Source organism: Rhinolophus sinicus, chromosome 2, assembly GCF_057876585.1.
Source record: "Rhinolophus sinicus isolate RSI-liver-muscle chromosome 2, RSI-T2T, whole genome shotgun sequence".
NCBI classification, from domain to species: Eukaryota; Metazoa; Chordata; class Mammalia; order Chiroptera; family Rhinolophidae; genus Rhinolophus; species Rhinolophus sinicus.
In genome coordinates this window covers 185,409,081-185,430,807 of record NC_142502.1, presented here as the reverse complement: position 1 = coordinate 185,430,807, position 21,727 = coordinate 185,409,081, and the positions used below count along the sequence as shown (strand labels likewise).

Below are 21,727 nucleotides of genomic sequence, written 5' to 3'. Positions count from 1 at the left end.
TTACAGGTCTAGGAAACTCTTCTTTGTTGATAGTAACTGTAGGACAAAGAAATGCAATTTTTAAGACTAAACCTCTCATTATATTCATATTCTTGGTGCAATGAACAAAGAAATAAATTAAGAGGAGATCCTTAATACAAAGACCATATTCAGAAACTTTTTCAAGAAAGAATCTCTTACTTAGGAACAAGAATTATAATGACTTCACACACTACTCCTACTAACCTCATAATACATTCTTTCACTCAACATGGAAGAGAAAGAAGGGTGAGGGAGGGGACCAATAACACACAGAGAACGGGAAAAGCAAGGCGATGAGAAAGACGTCTTTACTGCACGAGGCTCTCGGTTCATGAATAGCTGCATTCTCTTTTATTTCCTAAACAGTATTTTGGTCAGTGCCAAGTTATCATGACAAATGAGGTCATACCAACAAAAAAATGTCAGTGAAAAATGACTCCCTTGACTTTTAAAATTGTAATAGTAAAAGCTTAAAAATCCAGTGTCAGTACTTCTGTAATCTTTCCTTCACATCTCTGTCCGAAAGTTAGTTATGACCATGAAAGTCCCATCTATTTCATGCAGTTATAGTCCAATAATTAGCTATTTTATATGACATAAACCAAGCTAACCATCTTCTCTGAAATATACATATAAGCCAAAATAATACACACAGGTTCATACAAATAATTTTTCCCCCACTCTAGAGCATACATCAACATGTGTCACCAATAAGGTCACTGCCATTATACCGTTTCCCCGAAAATAAGACCTAGCCGGACAATCAGCTCTAATGCATCTTTTGGAGCAAAAATTAATATAAGACCCGGTCTTATATTATATTATACCCGGTATTATATTATATTAATATTATATTTTATTATATTATATTATTTTATTTTATTATATAAGACCTGGTCTTGTATTATAGTAAAATAAGACCGGGTCTTATATTAATTTTTGCTCCAAAAGATGCATTAGAGCTGATGGTCTGGCTAGGTCTTATTTTCGGGGAAACATAGTAGCAGTAATGTTTTCAAAGAATTCACTTGTATAAAGAAGAGAGTTCAAGTTATGAACTCTCCCTAAACCTAATAGGCATAAAAATTATAATGTGCAGAAAATAGTAGTTCAAAGGTACAATAGGTTTTCAAAAATTTGAAACTAGAGTCTCTATACAGTAACGTAAGAACCTCAGAGGATAACCCCCAAATACTTCACAAAATAATATAGTATCTGAAACAGATCTAGTTTCATTACATTTCAAATTACAGCAGTCTTCTCTTAAATGGAATTTGTCTACCTACATGATTTTTTTGTCCAATTAGCTCATCCAATATCAAATACTTACTAAGTAATTGGTAGTGGTGCTCTCTTCCCCTCTGCCCATGTATTTGTAAAAGCGATGATCTGCTACCACCAATAATTTACACGTGTTCTTCATGGGATTAGGGTCGGCTCTTCTTTTCACCCGATGAATAAGCTCTAGTATGAATTTGTACGCACTATTAAATCAAAATTCATCAAAACAAGGAGTTTTTTATAGAAACACTTTAAATCTAGCAAATTTTTGAAATAAACATTATTTGAGCTCAGTATCTTGAAAAAAAAAAGCAATTTGGAGGAAGACAGAAAAGTGAAAAGCAGTATGAGGTTTTAAAATTGTACAATTCAAAATCAAGGAAAAGTCCTTCCTTAATTTTTAAAATGAGAAAACTTTACAAAGTACTTAAGAGTAAAATAATCAACCATTCATTGCTGGCCTATGAGACTGTTATTTTATTCTAGATGAAGTCCATGAATGAACCTACGTAAGGGTAAAAATATCAAGATAGTCAAACATTAAAAATGATTTGGTTGGGCTCCGCCCCCTGCACCTACATTTGAACACGGCACCTTGAGCTGAGCTGCCTCCCGGATGGCTCAGTTGGTTGGAGCGCGGGCTCTCAACCACAATGTTGCCAGTTCGATTCGAGTCCCACAAGGGATGGTGGGCAGTGCCCCCTGCAACTAGCAATGGCAACTGGACCTGGAGCTGAGCTGCGCCCTCCATAACTAAGACTGAAAGGACAACAACTTGAAGCTGAACGGCACCCTCCACAACTAAGATTGAAAGGACAAGAACTTGACTTGGAAAAAAGTCCTGGAAGTGCACACTGTTCCCCAATAGAGTCCTGTTCCCCTTCCCCAATAAAATCTTTAAAAAAAAGCAAACAAACAAAAAAAAAATGATTTGGTGTTAATAGGTCATTTTTCTTATCAAATAGTTTAAGAATTTCTTTATATACTAAAATGCTAGTAATATTTTCTAAGGTTTTCAAAAATGAACACAGCAGAATACTTCTCCAAGATGGCTGTTTTTAAATGATTCTAAATTGATCTGTCCCAAGACTGATAACCTTCTTCTTTCTAAACAGTATAGAACTCTCTTTGCTATAAACTATTTCTTATAAACTTATCTAAAGATTGTTTTTCAGGTGGCCGGATGGCTCAGTTGGTTAGAGCGTAGTGCTCATAACACCAAGGTTGCCCATTCGATCCCCACATGGGCCAGTGTGCTGCACCCTCCGAAACCAGACTGAAAAACAACGACTGGACTTGGAGCTGATGGGTCCTGGAAAAACACACTGTTCCCCAATAAAAATTTTTTTGAAAAGTATTATTTTGTCATTTTTAAATACCAGCAAATAAAAAATGTTTTCCCTCAGATTATTGAATTTCCCTTTCCCCAATCTTATTTTAAGTCCAATCTTTAGTGTTACCATTATTTTCTAGTGTTTTCATTTCTTATATTATAGACAAAAGAATTAAGAATTTCTGAACAGAACTCTATTTTTAAGCCAAATACTATAGTTACTTGATAATCACGTTGTTTTTTAATCAATTAACAACCGCCTCTACTGAAGACAGCTGTAATGCTTGTTTCTCATTAGAAATACATTATAAGTCTTACCATCAGGGTGCTCACTGTCTACCAGTCCATGTGGAAGCAAATCTTCATTATTGGCCTTTATATAACCACAAACTTTTGGAGATTGCAAACGTGAAACATTCTTAATATCTTCAGATTTATAAACTAACATTCTTTTGTCTTTAGTATCATTAATTAGTCTCCAAAGTGGCTAAAATAGAAAACATACATTATTTAGATGGAAAATATAAGAATTCCTAAACATTATTTTTAGATAACATTCATTTCCAGTTATCAAAAATAAACTGGTCATTTTATCAAAAATAAATCATTTCAGTTTTTATAGGCGAGTTTCTATGCTGATAAATACGTGGATTATTACTCTTTGATTTTATCTGCATATGAAGAAAAACATTATTTTGCACAAGTTAGGAAATCTTTTAGAAGATCCAGAAGAGAAAATGCATATCCTTTCCCATTCACTGATTCAAAAATATTTATGTTAACACCTATTGTATGCTGGCCCTGTTCTTAGCTGATGAACATACATCAATGAAAGTTAGACAAGGTTTCTGTTCTTGTGCATTTTCATTCTAGTTTCCTTAACATCTTTTTATGCACAGAAAAGAACAAACACATTTTCTTGAGAGAAGACTAATAACTTTTAACAACATGCCTAAAACTTATTAGTTTCATGGAAAATGGTTTTAAAAAAATCTTCAGGGGCCAGCCCAGTGGCTCAGGCGGTTAGAGCTCCGTGCTCCTAACTCCGAAGGCTGCCGGTTCGATTCCCACATGGGCCAGTGGGCTCTCAACCACAAGGTTGCCAGTTCAACTCCTCAAGTCCCTCAAGGGATGGTGGGCTCAACCCCCTGCAACTAAGATTGAACACGGCACCTTGAGCTGAGCTGCCTCCTGGATGGCTCAGCTGGTTGGAGCACGGGCTCTCAACCTCAAGGTTGCCAGTTCAATTCCTCGAGTCCCACAAGGGATGGTGGGCTCCACCCCCTGCAACTAAGACTGAACATGGCACCTTGAGCTGAGCTGCCTCCCGGATGGCTCAGTTGGTTGGAGTACGGGCTCTCAACCACAAGGTTGCCGGTTCGACTCCCACAAGGGATGGTGGGCTGTGCCCCCTGCAACTAAAAACAGCAACTGGACCTGGAGCTAAGCTGCGCCCTCCACAACTAAGACTGAAAGGACAAAAACTTGACTTGGAAAAAAGTCATGGAAGTACACACTGTTCCCCAATAAAGTCCTGCTCCCCTTCCCCAATAAAATCTTTTAAAAAAAAATCTTCACTTACAATATTGCAAGACCACAGTAAATCTGAACTAACATATGCAAAAGTTACCCAAGTAAAAAGGAAGTTTCTGTTATTTCAAAAACAAGTTCTTCTCTCAGAACCAGTTTGTGGGAAATGTACAAAAAATATATGAAATGTATTTGTATCTCTATGTCCATCATGGAAACGAAAACCAAAACCACTACTAATGGGTATGAAGAGACACTATAATCAAAACCACAGATAACAACACGTACTGGCAAGGATGTGGAGAAATTAGAACCTTCACGTACTCCTGGTGAGAATGTAATACGGAACATAAAATGCAGTAAATCTAAAATGATGAGGTGTAAAATGCAGTCACTATGGGAAATAGTCTGGCAGTTCCTGAAGAGGTTAAAAATAGTTACCATATGACCCAGCAATTCCACACTTAGCATATACCCAAGAGAAATGAAAATATATGCTCACACAAAAACTTGTTCACAAATGTTCATGTCAGCATTATTCATAATGGAAACAACCCAAATGTCCAAGTGATGAATAAGCAAAATGTGTTATATCCATACAACGGAACATTATTTGGCAATAAAATTAAGTCCTGACACATGCTACAACATGAACGAAGCTTAAAAACATTCTAAGTAAAAGAAGCCAGTCATAAAAGACCACGTATTGTATGATTCAATGTATGTGAAATGACCAGCCAAATCTAAAAAGACAAAAAGGCAAATCTTAAAAGAGCAGATTAGTGGTTGCCGAGGGCTAGGGGAGTTGGCCTGCTAAAGAGTAAGTGGTTTCTTTGGGTGTGATGAAAATGTTCTAAAAATTGATCATGGTGTCGACTGCACAACTATGAACATACTGAAAATCACTGAATCATATAATTTTAATGCGTGAATTATACAGTACATGAATTGTATCTTAATAAAGCTGTTAAATGTGTGTGTGTGTGTCTGTGTGTGTGTGTGTGTGTCTTCTTTCATAAACCATGTATGAGGCAGATTTAAGAAACAATGGCTACAGAACCTCAGGGCTAACAGAGACCTCAAAAAGTTAACTCAGCTGCAGAAACTTTCACCTGGCCTGCAAGCAGCAAAGGAGAAAATTTTTCTTTTAGATCAAACATTTCTAAATTCATAATAATAGCTTCCTAATATAGCCCACCTAGCAAAGAAAAAGACAGCAGGCTTTGGGATCAGACACCTGAGTTTAAACCTCAACTGTACCCTATCATGTGCCTTGGACAAGTAACTTGTCTGAGCATCACTTTTCTCATTGGGTAAAGTATTATAGTAATAATACCTATCTTGAAGATAACGGATCCAGTTATCTATTTGTAAAATAATGAATCCAGTTATATATTGAGATTTCAAACTAAAGGCGGTTACTATTATTACTACTTATAAAAGCAATCCAATTATCATTACTAATAAGTTGCCAGGAAAAAAAAAAAATCATCTGATGAATAACTAAATAAGAAGCAAGAACTTCAGCTGGACCCTAAACAGGAAAACCAAAAAAAATATCTATGAAGGAGATTTTGCCGATGAATGGAGAATGTTTGATGATGCACTGATTATCAGCACTCAAGAGTACTCGAAACTTTCACTTTACCCAACCTTAATTCCAGTTTTCCCACAGGTGTTTTATTTTGGTGATATCAACCTCAAAATAATCACTTTGATCCACAAATTTGTGGCAAATGTTGTGTTTTCCAGACTAGTATCTAACACATGGCTGTGTCTCGCACAAATGTGGCCAGTACATTACCGTCTCAGTTTCTACTGCTAGCTCTTTTATTAAAGAATGGCCAGGGCCTGAGTTTCCTAGAGTTTCCTCTTTTAACCTCTCAGAGTATAAATTACCACCCTTGATGAATCTTGCATTTCCAGAGAATCTAGGAGAGAAAAGAAGTAAGACTTTGCCTTCACCTTGAGAATGTTTACACTTATAGTAGGATTATTAAAGAAATAAGGAAAAAATGAGTCAGGAGGGAAAGAAAGTTTTCTCTTCCTATTATCCACCCGACATGTGACTTTTTCTCAACTATGGTACTTAGAAACCCAGGGTGCACCTTCTGACAGCTTCTTAGCTATTTGTAAAAAATGTCTTCTTAAAAAAAAAAAAATCATCTACTTTCCTGGTTAAAAAAAACAACTTTAAATACAACTATGTGTAATTACAGACTTCTGTCTTCTTAAAACAATTGAGAAATAGCTTTTTAAAAATCAGAGATATATAAGTAAAATAAGTCAGAAAAGAACAAGAACCATGTGATTTTACTCATATGTGTAATATAAAACAAAACCAACAAATGAACAAATAAAACAAACTCATACAGACAACAGAATGGTGGTTACTAGTGGGGAAGGGGGATCAGGGGAGAACAAAAAGATAACGGGGGTCAAACACATGGTGACAGGCAAGTAGACTTCAGGTGGTGAGCACACAATTACCGTGTTTCCCCGAAAATAAGACCTAGCCAGACCATCAGCTCTAAGGCATCTTTCGGAGCAAAAATTAATATAAGACTTGGTCTTATTTTAATCTAAGACCGGGTACATTATAATTAATATAATATAATATAATACTGGATTTTATATTAATTTTTGCTCCAAAAGACACATTAGAGCGGATGGTCTGGCTAGGTCTTATTGAAACACGGTAGTATACAGATGTCATTCATATTATAATGCTGTACACCTGAAATTTGTTATTAACCAATGTTACTCCAATAATTTAAAACAGAAATTTGAAAAAATAATCAGATAAATGTTCCTAAGGAAAAAAAATCACATGTAGATTTACCTCTATATTATATTCTGCCCCATCTGTATTGATCCTTATTGTAATGTCATCATCTCCTATGTGGGCTATAACCCTAGAGTCAGGTTCACCTGAAGAGAAAGAAATTTTTTCATTATTAAAAAATATTTATATCAAAAAATAAACTCTGCATTATTGTCATTAAAAATCAATCAAGCCCTTGAGGGCGGCCGGTTAGCTCAGTTGGTTAGAGCGTGGTGCTCTTAACAACAAGGTTGCCGGTTCGATCCCTACATGGGCCACTGTGAGCTGTGCCCTCCACAACTAGATTGAAACAACTACTTGACTTGGAGCTGATGGGTCCTGGAAAAACATACTTACACAAATAAAAGTTTAAAACAAAAATCAATCAAGCCCTTCATCAGAGTTAATGCCTAGAGACCACAGAAATCTACCGCCATGAAACACAGGCCACAGAAAGCAGCTAGATAGTCTCCCTCCTAGGGTTTCCAGGCGGGAATTCCTGCCCGTTCTCAGGAATTTTTTTCACTTTCCCGTTCCCGAATCCCGAGATATAAACTATTTTCTGTTCTCCATGCTGAATCGTTTCCACAGTGATGGCCGATACTACCAACCACCTGGGTTCAAGGAGCTGATTTTCCCAATTTCCCGACCAACTTTTCTCAGGATTTAAGAATGGAAAACTGAAAAAAATTCCCGAGAACAGGCAGGAATTCCCGCCCAGAAACCCTAGCGATAAATAGGAAAAATATCTAAGAGATACATTGCGAGTAGTATGTTTATTTCCCATTGTGGGTATTGCTGGGTTCAAGGAGCCGATTTTCCCGATCTCCCGACCAACTTTTCTTGGGATTCAGGAACGGAAAAGCAAATAGAATTCCTGAGAACTGGCGGGAATTCCCGCCTGGAAACCCTACTCACTCCTAAGAAATAGCATCAACTCCAGTCATGAAACCTATCTCTTCCCCTCAAGCCTCTTATGAGAATGATCTAGAGTGTGTTATAGACTAAAACAAACAAACATGCAGATTTCCTTCTGGAATAACTTTACCTACTTTTGGGTAAGAAAGAACTAAGAGAAGGCAGAAAGCAAGATTTGGAATATACAGGTCCTAAGCTATGCTATTTGAGGGTTTTAATGCCATTTTTTTCTTACTATAGAAAAAGTTCTGGAAGTAAACCACAATTGCTTGATATATTTTCTTAAATATGTAACAGGATCATAAAGTCAGTTATTTTATCTCCTAGCTTCCCTGTTTAAAATCTCATAAGGGAAGCCTACAATTCTTTTCTGGAGACAAGAGGTTAAATGCTCATCACTTGAGAGGAAATTCATTGTAATCATCAAAATAGCCAGCTACTATGACATGCTGGATAATACCCATATGCTTCTGTTTGAGTGTTTCTGCTTCCAAACTTAGCTCAAGTAAAACAAATAACAGCAGTTCTTCAACACCCCTTCTTCCTCTCCCCTCAAAAGAACACACCATCAAGTTAGATTCCGATACCTAACACCCCAGACACAAAGGCAAACAAGCAAGCTCCATACTCACCAACCACGTGTCCTCTGAAGAAGTCCTGCCACTTGACGCTGTACTCGCTTTCATTTTTACCATCTACCACCACAACTTTGAAATTCTGGGAAAAGCGTTCAGTACTTGACGTCAAGTATAATTTAAAATGCCTAAAGAAAGAAAGCATCCATATTTTACTCTAAACACATAAAATAGAAGCCTAATTTTCACTTAAGTAAACTCTCTTTAAAAAGGTGACAAAAGTTGACATTAATAAAATACTATGCAAGTTTCCACTACAGTTTTACTAGTTACTTAGAGCAATATATCTCCTGTAAAGACAGAGACTGATTTCTTTAGCTGTAAGAATATGGCAGACCAAACAAACTAGAACTGGGGGAAAAAAGATTCAAAGAGCTTGAGCATTCATCTTTTCTGGAAACTGAAGAATAAGGAAACACACACACATCTGGATAGCATAAGTCGGTGTCCTGCTTGTCTTAAAAACTTATTAAAGACTGGTATTGGTAGATACCATTTATTGAACACCTACTCAGCGCTAGATGTCCTGTATATGTTATTTCCACTTCACACAGTAAAAACTGGGGCTTCAAGATTAATCAACATACTCAAGGTTACACAGCTAGTAAATGGCGAAACTGAAAATTGAACTTGGTTTATTTCAGAAGGCTGCCTCTAACAATCAAGCTCGTCTTACTGCTGTGCAAAGTTCATAAATGTCCTTTCTTTATTTAAAAGTGTTCATGTTTTTTTCCTTCTACAGGGAACTTATCTTGAAAAATAGTAATCCACAATACCAAGAGGAAAATAACTATATGGCAAATACAACACAGACATTAAAATACACATTGTTGGCTTAATATTCTTTTGTTTCCTACAAGTTTCAGTCCTGACATAAAAACTGGGCATGGTGAGCAAGAACTTTTCAATTATTATTTACCGAGTCCTTTCAATGTGCCTATAAACACCAAAGATAAAGAAAGGTATGTTTTTCATCTCAGCCACAGGAACAAATTTTGTCAGCTGCGGTGTTGAAAATATGAAAATATTACTTCCCCATGGGTTTGCATAGGTCTAAAATGCCAGGAAGAATCTAGACTGAGACTGTCTCCATGGTAACAAATATTTTTAACTTTTTGAGCATAACAAGGTAATTTTAGCTTGCTTGTGGTTTTTTTAGGGTCATAAGGAAAGAAACAATAGAACATTATTTCAGAAAACCTTGGAACATTTTCGCCTGCTATCCCAAAACATATCTTCCCACACATTCAGTTATGACTTTTCCCCCAACAGTTATGCTGAGAACTTTGAAAAGAAATCATCCCTATTATAAATGCCTTATTTAGTTTTAGAGCTCTCTAGGAGTCTCAATATTATTTTTACTTAATGTTCTTTCCAAAAAAAAAATCACTGAAATTGTATTCTTAATTTTCTACACTAATAATCTGCTCTGTTGTAAACTCAGGACCAAGTAATGGTAAAGTTCCTGTTTTCTGAGTTTACAATCTTCATCTCTGAACTATAAAACCTTCACCATGATATGTCAGTCAGAATTTACATTTTATTCTATCCTTCCAAAATTACGTCAAGTCATGTACTTATAGACTTAACATTTTCATTTACCTTTCTGACTTTTGGTTTAAAGATTTACAGTATTACAAACTGATACTAACCCACCTAAAATAACATTATCTTCATTATCTATTTTCTTTGTATATACCACAAAATGATAATCGCAATATGTCTAACACCTGTCATCATACAGTTACAATTTTTTTTTTCTTGTGATGAGAACTTTTAGGGTCTATTCTCTTAGCAACTTTCAAATACGCACTACAATATTACTAACTATAGTCATCATGATATACATTACATTCCCAGGACTTACTTTATAACTAGAAGGTTTGTGCCTCATTTCTATTTTTAATGGTCCGTTTAGCTGGGTATATATCACTTTCATTTCTTTATCAGTTCTAGCCCTCTTCAAATAATTTGAGATATTTCACTTATATGAGGAACAAATATCTAATTTTTTTAAAAAATTATGGGCCGGCCCGGTGGCTCAGGCGGTTGGAGCTCCACGCTCTTAACACCGAAGGCTGCCAGTTCGATTCCCACATGGGCCAGTGGGCTCTCAACCCCAAGGCTGCCGGTTCAACTCCTCGACTCCCGCAAGGGATGGTGGGCAATGCCCCCTGCAACTAAGATTAAACAAGGCACCTTGAGCTGAGCTGCCTCTGAGCTACCAGATGGCTCACTGGGTTGGAGCGCATCCTCTCAACCACAAGATGGCTGGTTCAACTCCCACAAGGTTGGTGGGCTGCGCCCCCTGCAACTAACAACGGCAACTGGACCTGGAGCTGAGCTGTGCCCTCCACAACCAAGATTGAAAGGACAACAATTTGACGTGGAAAAACTCCTGGAAGTTACCCAGTAAAGTCCTGTTCCCTTTCCCCAAATAAAATCTTAAAAAATAAAAAATTATAACATTATCAAAAATGTACCAAAACAATATTTGTTAACTTCATTACTTTAAAATAACTGTATTTCTTGTTTTATTAAAAAAAAAAAAAAAAAAAGAGCGAGAAAATGTAACCTCTAGGCAAATTTCAGTTTCTTTTTTTTCCATAAAATTACTTTTTACCTCATTATACAATCCCTTGGTATTTCCATGCTTTTTCAACAATAGTCACATCCAAGTTTAATTTTATGATCTTCGTTTAAATTACTTTGCCCTCTACTACTATGTAAAGACAGAAAATCTATTGATTTACTATCAGCATCAAGTAATGAATGGTTTCACCAAGTCCCCCTTACCCCAACATTCTCTATGAATAATTCAAATTACCTTTGCAATGCTGAAAAAGTTAGTAGTGTCTCCAAATGTGTTGAAGCCTGGAGATCCCTTTTTCTTACTGAGTGCTGTTGGATGTTGGATAAAGAGAGGATATCGTAGTCTGAGAGCAAAAAATCAAGTTTTTCTGAAATAAAGGTAAGAAGGTTATTAACACCTAAACCTACTAATCAATTGTAATATTACTAAAATGAGAGTCAGACAACAAACTCCTCCTAATGCAACGCATTCTGAAGTGCCCAGCATACAACCTATGAAATAGTCTTACCAAAACACACACAAAAAATACGTTGAACCCGAATCTCATCAAATTCTAACTTCTAGTTTTTGAGACATAAATGTCAAATGTTGCCAAATTAAATAACCTCAGGAAGCAATCAGCCACACCCAGAATGTTAGAATTCCTGCACAACAAATAACCCAATTTCTTTAGGAAATAAATGGCATCGGGCAGAAGGGAGGGGCGGAGACATAAAGAAACAGATATAGTAAGCAGGCAATGCGTAAACCTTTTTAAATCCCAGGTCAAACAAACCAATTGTGGAAAGATACTTGTGACCATTAGGGAAATCTGAACATGAGTCCAGGTTCATATTACTGATAATTTTGATCTCTCAAAGAGTATCACATTATGCATGAGCTAACTTCTAAATTAAAGGCATTTCTGGCTTGCATGTTTAAAACTCCTAAGATCCAGGTGGCCAACCCGACCTGCCCATTGCCAACCTGGGCAACATCAATTCCTTATCAGCTGATGTGTAGTAAGAAAGAGCAACAAATGTATTAATAGCCTGAGCAAGCCAAAACTGGGAAGGTAAGTATTTTATAGAAAAATCACATATTCCAAATTAAAGAGCAAAAAAGGGTAATATTCTTATTACTGCTGCCCTCAACAGATACAGCAGAGTATCAACCCACTGAACACTAGGAAGTAGAAGCATAAGATCAAACTAACCCTGGGAAAAAAATCAACATTAATTATTTTACCAGACTGACTTAGAACCCAAGAAAAGCCAAGGCGCACTGTCCCAAAGATAGAACAAGCACAAAAAGGTTTTATTTGGTATACAGCAAGAGCAAACAGTATAAATTACATGCTACCCCGATAAGTCACTTTTCATCAACAGCAACTCTTGCCCCTTCCAAAATCAAGAGAATTTTTGGAATAGAATTTTGGTGACTTAAGTCTCTGTAGAAACTGTCTAAAAATATCTGAGCTGATGCTTTCCTCTTTTCTCAACAAATATCACTGCAGAAGCAATGGTATTCAAAATCATTCCACTGGACTTAAAATGTCCTCAAACTATAGTGGCAGGAGCTTAAAATACAACCGTACTGCTCTGGAGGTTAAATGTGCTCACAAAACCATGTTTAGAAGAAAGAATAGACCCAATACTCTTCTCCTTCCCCTAAATTTCCTCAACTGGTTCATTCATCAATTCACTCATTCAGTGCTATGTGCCAGGCACTGGTCTCAGCACTGAGATAGAGCATTAAATAGAACAAAGTCACTTTAGTGTGGGAGGGAGAATCAATGCACAAGAAAATATACGTCCTCAGGTCTGTGACATGAAAGCAGGATAACAGAAAGGGAGCAGGAAGGGCCAAGTTTATAAAGAGTGGTCAAAGGAGGAAAAATGCTTCACCATGCAAATCTGAAGACAGCAAGGGGTAAATTTAACCAAAGTCCACTCAAGGATCTAACTCAAGATAAGATTAAACAAAGTGGCAGCAAATTTCACACCTGCTGGGTACCACCCATTTTCTGTTAAAACTTCCTTTTAAATTTAAACCAGAGGAAAGCTGTTTCAGAAGGCATGACTCACTTTTATGCCTATGAAGAGTAGTTGGTGATTTGGCCTTGCTAACTGTAATGCTTAGCAGGCACCAATGAAAGACCTTCAAGAAGCTTACCATTCACTCAACAATTTCTGAGTGTTTGATGCAAGACATCACGCTGGGTGTTTCTGTTATCTCCACAACACCCCTGAGGTATTACCCCCATTTACAGATGAGGACACAGACTCAGGGAGAATAATATCGCAAAGCTAAGGTAGCACGGAACTGGGATTTGAACTGGCATCTGTCTGGCAGAAAACCCTAAGCTTTATTGATGTCACACTTTTGAAACTCCTTAAAAACAGCCTAGCTCTTCTTGGACCTACTTCTTGGTGCCCTTCCTTTTGACATGTCAACCAAACATGACCTCGCCTCCCTCTGCTTCTGAAGCCCTTTGCTTACCCCTCTCTCCTGGCACTTCTGAGTTATATTTGTTTTATCTCACAAAGGTACAGACTGTAAAACGGCCAAAAGGGAGTTCTGTTTTGTTCATCACAATACCCAGCACTCCTACGTTCACAAACTGCTCGAATTCTCAATGCTGAGATGCTGATACAACCCTTTTACTCTTCCACTTCCTGATACAGGTTGGTACATGAACCCAAGTTTCGTGCAAGATCATAATCACTCCTACTGACTGAGAACCAACTTCAATACTGTAGCTTCATTGTCAATATTATAGGCCAGTTGTTCAAAGTGCTCCCCACACCAGCGGCGTCAGCATCACCCGGGAACTTACCAGAAAGGCCAATTTTCAGGCCGCCTCTCTATTCTACTCAATCAGAAATTCCTGGGGTGGGGCCTGGCAACCTGTGTTTAACATGCCTTCCAGGTGATGCTGATGGACACTCAAGTTTGTGAACCCCTGAACTAGGCTAAAGGAAGGAAAATAGCTCAAAGACAAAAATTTTCAAACATAAAGATGGTGATTGTTCAGCCTTGCATTATTTTTATAAACAAAAATCTAAAACAAATAACTGGAAAACATAAGTTAGTACTTCTAAATGACAAAAACGTTACAATCATTTAAAATTCTGTTACATGGGCAGGCCCGGTGGCTCAGGTGGTTGGAACTCCGTGCTCCTAACTCCGAAGGCTGCTGGTTCGATTCCCACATGGGCCAGTGGGCTCTCAACCACAAGGTTGCCAGTTCAATTCCTCGAGTCCCGCAAGGGATGGTGGGCAGCGCCCCCTGCAACTAAGATTGAACACGGCACCTTGAGCTGAGCTGCCGCTGAGCTCCCAGATGGCTCAGTTGGTTGAAGCGCATCCTCTCAACCACAAGGTTGCCGGTTCGACTCCCACAAGGGATGGTGGGCTGCGCCCCTACAACTAGAAATGGCAACTGGACCTGGAGCTAAGCTGCATCCTCCACAACTAAGACTGAAAGGACAACAACTTGACTTGGAAAAAGTCCTGGAAGTATACACACTGTTCCCCAATAAAGTCCTGTTCTCCTTCCCCAATAAAATCTTAAAAAAAAAAAATTTTTTTTTAATTCTCTTACATTTTTAAGAACATAGGAAGATACTTATGCTATAAAGTTCAATAAACAAAGGTAGATTTTAAAAAACTATTCAATTGCATAAGCTTAACTATGAATAAAAATAGGCTTAGAAAAAAATAATAAGAACAAGACAGTAACATTACTGGTTATCTTTAGGTATATTATCTCTATAACAAGCACTTTTTAAATGTAGCTTTTGCTAAACCACTTTAAAATGCTTAATATGTTTCAATTATAATTTATCCTCTTTTAATAAGGAGATGTCCAGGAACCATTGCAAACACCATGGTAAGAACACTCCTCTTGCCCAACAAACTGACCTGCTCTTGCTACTGTCCCTTCAACAGCAAGTGACCGTTCAGATACTCAGGATTTCATGGCACTTCACTTCCAAAATTCCAACCACTAGTTGTCTATAGCTTTTTAAACAAACTTGTATTTCCCCCACTTCCCAAGAGTTTTTATTCTTTATCCATATCCAAATCTCTCAATATACTTAAGTATAAACCACTTACCTATCTTTCTTAGCTCAGTGTGTGGTCATACTGCCTTTTTTTAAAAACTCCACAACGGCTGCCCAGCACGCCCTGGAATGAGAACACCTGCCTAGGTATCTACCAATTACTCCGGCAACCAACCTACTGAGCTTTTCTCCTTTCAGCAGGTTACAAACACAAATCAGAAAACAGACAATTCAAAAGGTCCGCCTAGAGTACTGTATCGTTTAGGTATCCCTGCTCTTCTCTGCTACGAGCTACGGTTTCCCTCCCGTGCCCTCAGAGACCCAGTTGCCCTCGGAGACCCTACCCTTCCTCACTGTTTTTGTATCTTTTCCTCTTCCATCCCGCCTTCGGTGCACACATTCTGCACTTAGTTTTCCCCCTTCCACCAGACCCCACCTATTCATTTATTCAATGAATATTTATCGAAAACCTCCTGCCTTCCAGGCACTAGAGGTATAATGGGGAGAAAGAGAAATATATTTGATATTGTAACTGGTGAAAAGACCAACACACACAAAATTATTATAAAGTATGTCAAGTGCCAAGGAAGAGGAAGTTCGGGGAGGACACAGCAGGAGCACGACCCTGCTGGGAGCCAACGATGATTTCCCAGGGCACCGGCACTGAAGTTTAGACCAGAAGGATGAGGAGGAAGCCAAGAGAAGGAGAAAGAAAGCAGGTTCTAAGCAGAGGGCATAACATATGCTGAGGCACACACGCAACACAAAACATAATAATACTTCAAAGAAGGAAGGCAACTCGGGCAGGAGAGCAGACCGGCACAGAGGATGTGAAAAGCTATCAGGCTGAAGAGGCAGGCAGGGGTCGGGTCACTAAGGGCCATGGAACTAAATTAAGGAGTCGGGTCTTTGGAGAAGAGCAACAGCTGTAAGTTAGAAATTGGAGAGTAGGCTAGAGGGGAACAGACTGGAGTCTGGGAAATCAGCTAGTAAGCTGCTGAGCAATCCAGGCGGAGACCACGAAACGTCCCCCAGGAGTCTGGCTTGGGTACCCGAGTACATAGGGGCACCACATTCACTGAGATGAAAAACATGAGTAGAAGCAGGTTTGGAGGAGGGGTTAATATAACAGGACAGCTAGATGCTGGATTCCGTATTGTATCTTGCTCCTCATGTACAGTTTGCAACTACACTGTTCATTTACACAGGATTCTTGCATTTCGTCTTATGTTTGCAGTTATGTCAATGGTAAGTCATACAGTGATTTTAGGTGGGGAGAGAGCAAATCTGTTTTTGTATGACTTTCAGCACTGACGTCAGTGGTGAAAAGCAGCTGATACTTCCTTCCTTCCATATGTTCTCTAAGAATAAAGAGAAAGCTGGGCCTTCAGACCTGCACTAAACTGGCTTTCTGGATGTAAGAGTGGCCTGCAGAAGACTTGGTAAGTTTTCCACCCCACCCTTCTCTTATACCTAAATTGTTTCATCTCTGGGATAAGCTTTTATGGCCATTGATTTTGGTGCAATGACATAAAATGTACCCATATTTCTTTCATCAAGCCAGAGTCAACATTTTTAAGATAAAACTTACTTTTAAACAATGAAGTGTTGTATGTGAAGCATCTGGGAACATTTGTGGACTTTTTACTTAATTTCTTTTCTTTTTGCAATAAATTGCGTTTCCTGGAATACAACTTGCAAGTATAATGCAGACCCCTGCTCACTCTCCACTGTTCTGCTTTATGGAGAACAAGGAAGGCATTCCCCCAAAATGGCACTGTAAGTGCCATTCTCCTACTTCTGGTGCCAGAAGTGGAAAAGATAAAGCCAGGATTGCTGTCAAGTGCTTATTCTGCATGTGCAGAAGACATGAACCTGCCTGCTCCTCAGCGCTCCCCAAAACACGTGGGACAAGGGGGTGGCTCACTATGCAATACGCCCTAGGCATGGGTGGGTCCCTCCTTGGGACTCAGAGATGAGAAAAGGAGGGCAGTGTACCCCAGGGCCTGGGCACTGAAAATTTAATTTTATGGCTTGATACCTGATAGGGAGGATGGAGGATGAGCTGCCTTGATAATTCCCTCAAGAGCTCTTCACTGGGACTTAACCTGGGCCAAGATGCTCCAGCAAGACCAGCCACATGGAAATTGAGCCCAAAGGAAAGTCAACACAGCCCAAGGAAACCACTGAAGAAACCTGAATGGGTCCATAAGGCTCTACAGCCGAAATGGATACAAATTCAGGTTAGGCGATGAGACCACTCCCACAATTCCCAGCAACTCTGCCTATTCCTGGCCTAAGCCTTCTCTCATATAATCACTCTTCTAGTCAAACGAATAGATGGTAATTTTGAACATGTTATATTTGAAGTGCCCATGAGCACTGAGATGGAAGCATCACCTGGGCAGCTGGATACACGATGTGGAACATCAGAGAACAAGTCTACATCAGATACATATTTAGCAATTATCAGAATAAAGTCAAATGTAAGTGAAACCAGGGCAGCTGATGAGACTTGTCAGGGCCTACAACTCAAGGTAAAGGGGGGCAGGGGGAGGAGTGGAAGATATCCATCTCCCTGGTTTCAGGAAGGAATGTGCGAAAAAAGATTTCCCTTTCTCACCTGGGTGAAGCCTATTCCTGTCCCTCCTTCCCTATCACTCTTTTACATGCTTCCCCAGGAACAGTTAGGGTTGTCACGTGTGTGGGTTTCAAAAGAATGCAGCCTATAAGCAAAATTAATATCGAAAGAGGAAGCCAGATGTCAAAATACTGAGCAAAATGGAGCTGTGAATAATGAGAAATGAACACTGCAATTTGGAGAATCCCCACACCAATAACCTCAAGGTGAATTTCTAAACATATGTTTCAGATACAAGCTTTCATCCATCATCTGTGACCTATATTTTTTCCTTCCACCCACTACATCCTCTTTTACTAAAAGCAACACAAAGGGAAACCACTTTTGAAATCAAAGTGAGACTTACATACCCCAGCTGCAACTTCAACAAGATATCATCATGACAAAGCTCACATGACTCATAACTTCCTAAATTATGCAATTCATAACTGTTCAACTGAAATCATTTTGGGTGACCTATGGAGTCCTATTATATACTTTTACCCTTCAGAAAAACGCAGTCAAATCCCTAATCGATATTTGGAACTGTGGTTATGGTAACACTTTAGGGTAATAAACAATTGACCATGCTCTTTTAACTATGAAATTATTTATTGGGCTTGACCAATTCAATCTAAATAATGGTAGAGTTAAAGTTAAAAGCAACAAATTACATCCTGAGCCGTCAAACCACACAAACTCAATTCTCTTCAAAAGAAAAAAATACCCAAAAGACACATATTTATCACTAACTGTGAATCTCACAACTCACCACACTTCTCAGATTCATTATTCCTGATGTTTAAAAAAAAACTAGACACGATCCCTAAGGTTCATTTCAACTCTAACCAGTCTCTAAGTGTCCCCATCAGGAGTATCCTTATTTTTTCCTCTTCACCTACCTCACCTTAAAGTCTGGGCTCAAATCTCACCTCCTTCAGGGAGCCTTGGCTAACTTTTCCAGGCTAGGTTCAGTGCCCCTTCGTGATAATACTACCTGCCAAATTGTGCTCTATTACTCTCCTCCAGGTTGTTTTAGAATTGTCTGTTTATATCTCTCTATTCCACTATGCCAAAAGCGTTTTTAAGATGGGTTTTGTTTGATCTTGGTATTTCCAATGCCACACATAATACGTGAACACAGTATGTGTTCTTCAAACATCTGGTGAATAAATGGGTAAGTCTATGCATTTTTCTGGCACTGGTGGTCTGCACTTTGTAAATAAAAAACACATGGTCATAAAAAACCAAAACATAAATAAACCCTTACGACCTCTGAATGTTGCTGACAATTGATCTAGAAAGTCAGGTTTTTCTCTACCCTACCGTGTTTCCCTGAAAATAAGACCTACCCCAAAAATAAGCTCCAGTTAAGATCTCAGCCAGACGGATGCATTTAGTACGTTATGACGCTGTTCCAGAAGATGATGAATGGCTGTATTTGAATAAATGTTGTACATGAAAAAAATAAGGCATCCTCTGAAAATAAGGCCTAATGGAACAAAAATTAATATAAGACCTGGTCTTATTCTCGGGGAAACACGGCATGTGCATCTCTAGGATTCATGGTACTTATTTTCCCACCTATGAATAGAACAATAAAAGTGAAACCGTTGTGTTAGTGAAAATTTTAATATCTCAAAATACATGTTTATTCTTTTTATTAGCATTAACTCCTATGGAGCAGATCTTTACCCTATCCCTCCCCCCCATCCTGACTGTTTCAAAATTTTCCTTCAATTTGTACTGACTTATCACATCTCAGCACTTACTAACAAGCTCCCTTGCCTTTCATTAAACTAGTCACCTAGAGTCCACTTGAATTTGAGGTAACCACCAAGCAGTTGTTCAGGTGAGAATGCTCAGCACCTTTAACACTCTCAATCATAATTTCTGTCCATTAAATAAGAAAAAAGAATTGTCACGTAAAGTAATGCAAAATTTTTAATTAGTCATAAAACTGGTGTCTCAATCTGCACAATACATCTTGAATCATAATGGGATTTGGAGACCAATAAAACCATGAAAATTCACTAAGGCTACAACTTTGCACACTGAGAAAATACATGTTTCATACTTTACTAATTAATCAAACTGCGTTATATGTCAACTTTTGAAAAATAAGACCCTAACAGTGTAAGTTTACACTTACACCAAACTTCGAATCTCTTAATGTACCTCCATCCTTAAAATCCAATCTCTTTAGAAAATCTAGATAAGAACCCTCTACTTTCTACTTTGAGCCTTTCTAGGCTCAAAACTGATCAAAATCATCATCCCCGATAACTCTTGTTTAAAGTGGCAAGGCAGGCATTCACAGCATCAAGAGCTGGCTGGCAGATTTGAACGCCCATCGCCCATCCCAAGCACCTCCAATAAATTACAATTTAAATAACTAAGTGCATGCTTACGATGTTCACAAAACGCAATTCCAAGATGAGTTTTCCAGTCACCGCCTCCAACTAGATGACTGCATGCGTGCCTCCTCCGGGAGAAATGCCTGCTCGCCCGAGAGGGCCAGCAAGCGCTGTGCAGCCTTGGGCCCTACCTATCCCCCGCCCCGAGCCCCGGCAGGAACCTTCAGGAGGCCACCACATCTCCCTCTTCCAACACGAGCCAGCAGCCCCCCTTTACCTCTTTCCCGAACACACTCCCCAAACACAAACCCACGGAGCAGACCCTCCCAGGCCCTCAGTTACTACGAGAGGCCCCCTCCAGTGCCCCTTTCCCCTTCGGAGACCAGTCCGTCTCCATTCTTGCGCTCACCTCCCAGTGCCACACCCCCTTCATACCCTGAAAACTTCGGGACGCGCCACAGTCGTCCGATACCCCGCCCCCAGACACCTGATGCTGCTCCCCTGCTCTTCCCCTACCGCAGCGCGCTCCAGACGCGCGGCGCCGGCTGTGCCCACTGTCTCGGGTCTTTACCGAGTCGCTGGGGGGGGCCGAAGCCCGGCTCGTCCGGAGGGCGCGGCGCCAGCACGAAAGGAACCAAGCTGGCCAGGAAGAGCAGACACTGCCTCATGTTCCCGGCCCGGCCACCGGCTCCACCTCTCTGGACAGCCTTCGCCTGACGGAGGTTCGGGTCACTGCTCACATTGGGAGAGGAGGGGACCCGTCCGGCCCGGCCCCTGCAATCGCTCTCCACCCGCGCCGCCTACCGGAAGACCAAGCCCGGGTCGAGGCCCCGGAAGTGCAGGCAGCATTTCCAGAGGCCGGCCAGCCCACTTCCGGCCGCCGCCGCCCCCCGCACCGCCCACAGCCGGAATCCGAGCGCCGCGCGGCATGGCGGGAGGCCCTCGTTCGTCCCGCCCCGCGCGGGCGCGCCGCCCTCTCGTCGCCCCTCCGCCTGCCACCTTCCGTCCGGGCGCGGTTCGGCAGGCGCCCCCCAGGACGCTGCCCGCGACGTCCTGGCTTGACCCAGCCTGGTCCCGCCTCTGTCCCCGGGTGACCGCATCGAGGGAGGCGGGGGCTCGCGAGCAGGCCCTGGAAGGCGCGTCCCGCCTTCTCCCTCGTCTTGGTGCCACATCTGGTTAGGATCCCTGGTACCCATTTTACTGAACAAGCTGTAGAAACCGCCGTGGGGTTCAGGGCAAACGAAGAGGGGCGCCTGGCCAGGTGTTTGGGGTAATGACTCAAAAACGAAGTGCCGAGGACGAAGGACGGGCTCCCGGGAGGGGGAGGCGCTGCGCCTGACCCCTGAGAAGCCAGCGTGTCCAGCTTGGCTTTCCGCGCTCAGCGTCCGACCCCCAGCGACAGGCCTCCGTCCACAGTAACGAAAAGACTTTATGGAGGGAAATAAACGGGAACTGCAGTTCTTAATGCACATTTTCTCGTTGGCCCCCGCTGTAGGTTGGGGTCTGCAAGCATTTCCAGAAACTAGAATCCTAGACCTAACTCTTCATCTGTGTGAATACAGGAGC

At 40.2% G+C, this 21,727-nt stretch overlaps 1 protein-coding gene across 4 annotated transcripts in view; it reads right to left on the bottom strand.

Moving 5' to 3' along the window:
* The window catches only part of ADAM17 (ADAM metallopeptidase domain 17), a 41,715-nt gene extending 20,710 nt beyond the window's left edge, over positions 1–21,005 (bottom strand). Inside the window, exons 1-6 of one of the 4 annotated variants that reach the window (XM_019755936.3) lie at positions 20,733–21,005; positions 11,370–11,502; positions 8,540–8,670; positions 7,008–7,096; positions 2,954–3,122; positions 1,352–1,485 (exon numbers count right to left, since the gene is read on the bottom strand). In XM_019755936.3, the coding sequence (XP_019611495.1) occupies positions 1,352–1,485; positions 2,954–3,122; positions 7,008–7,096; positions 8,540–8,670; positions 11,370–11,502; positions 20,733–20,829 (753 nt within the window). In that variant the 5' untranslated portion in view covers positions 20,830–21,005. Of the gene's footprint in view, positions 1–1,351; positions 1,506–2,953; positions 3,123–7,007; positions 7,097–8,539; positions 8,671–11,369; positions 11,503–20,215; positions 20,235–20,677 lie in introns of those variants that run through there. The other 3 variants (XM_074331670.2, XM_088796304.1, XM_074331671.2) reach the window with 3 other exon arrangements.
* Positions 21,006–21,727: the final 722 nt, after the last annotated feature.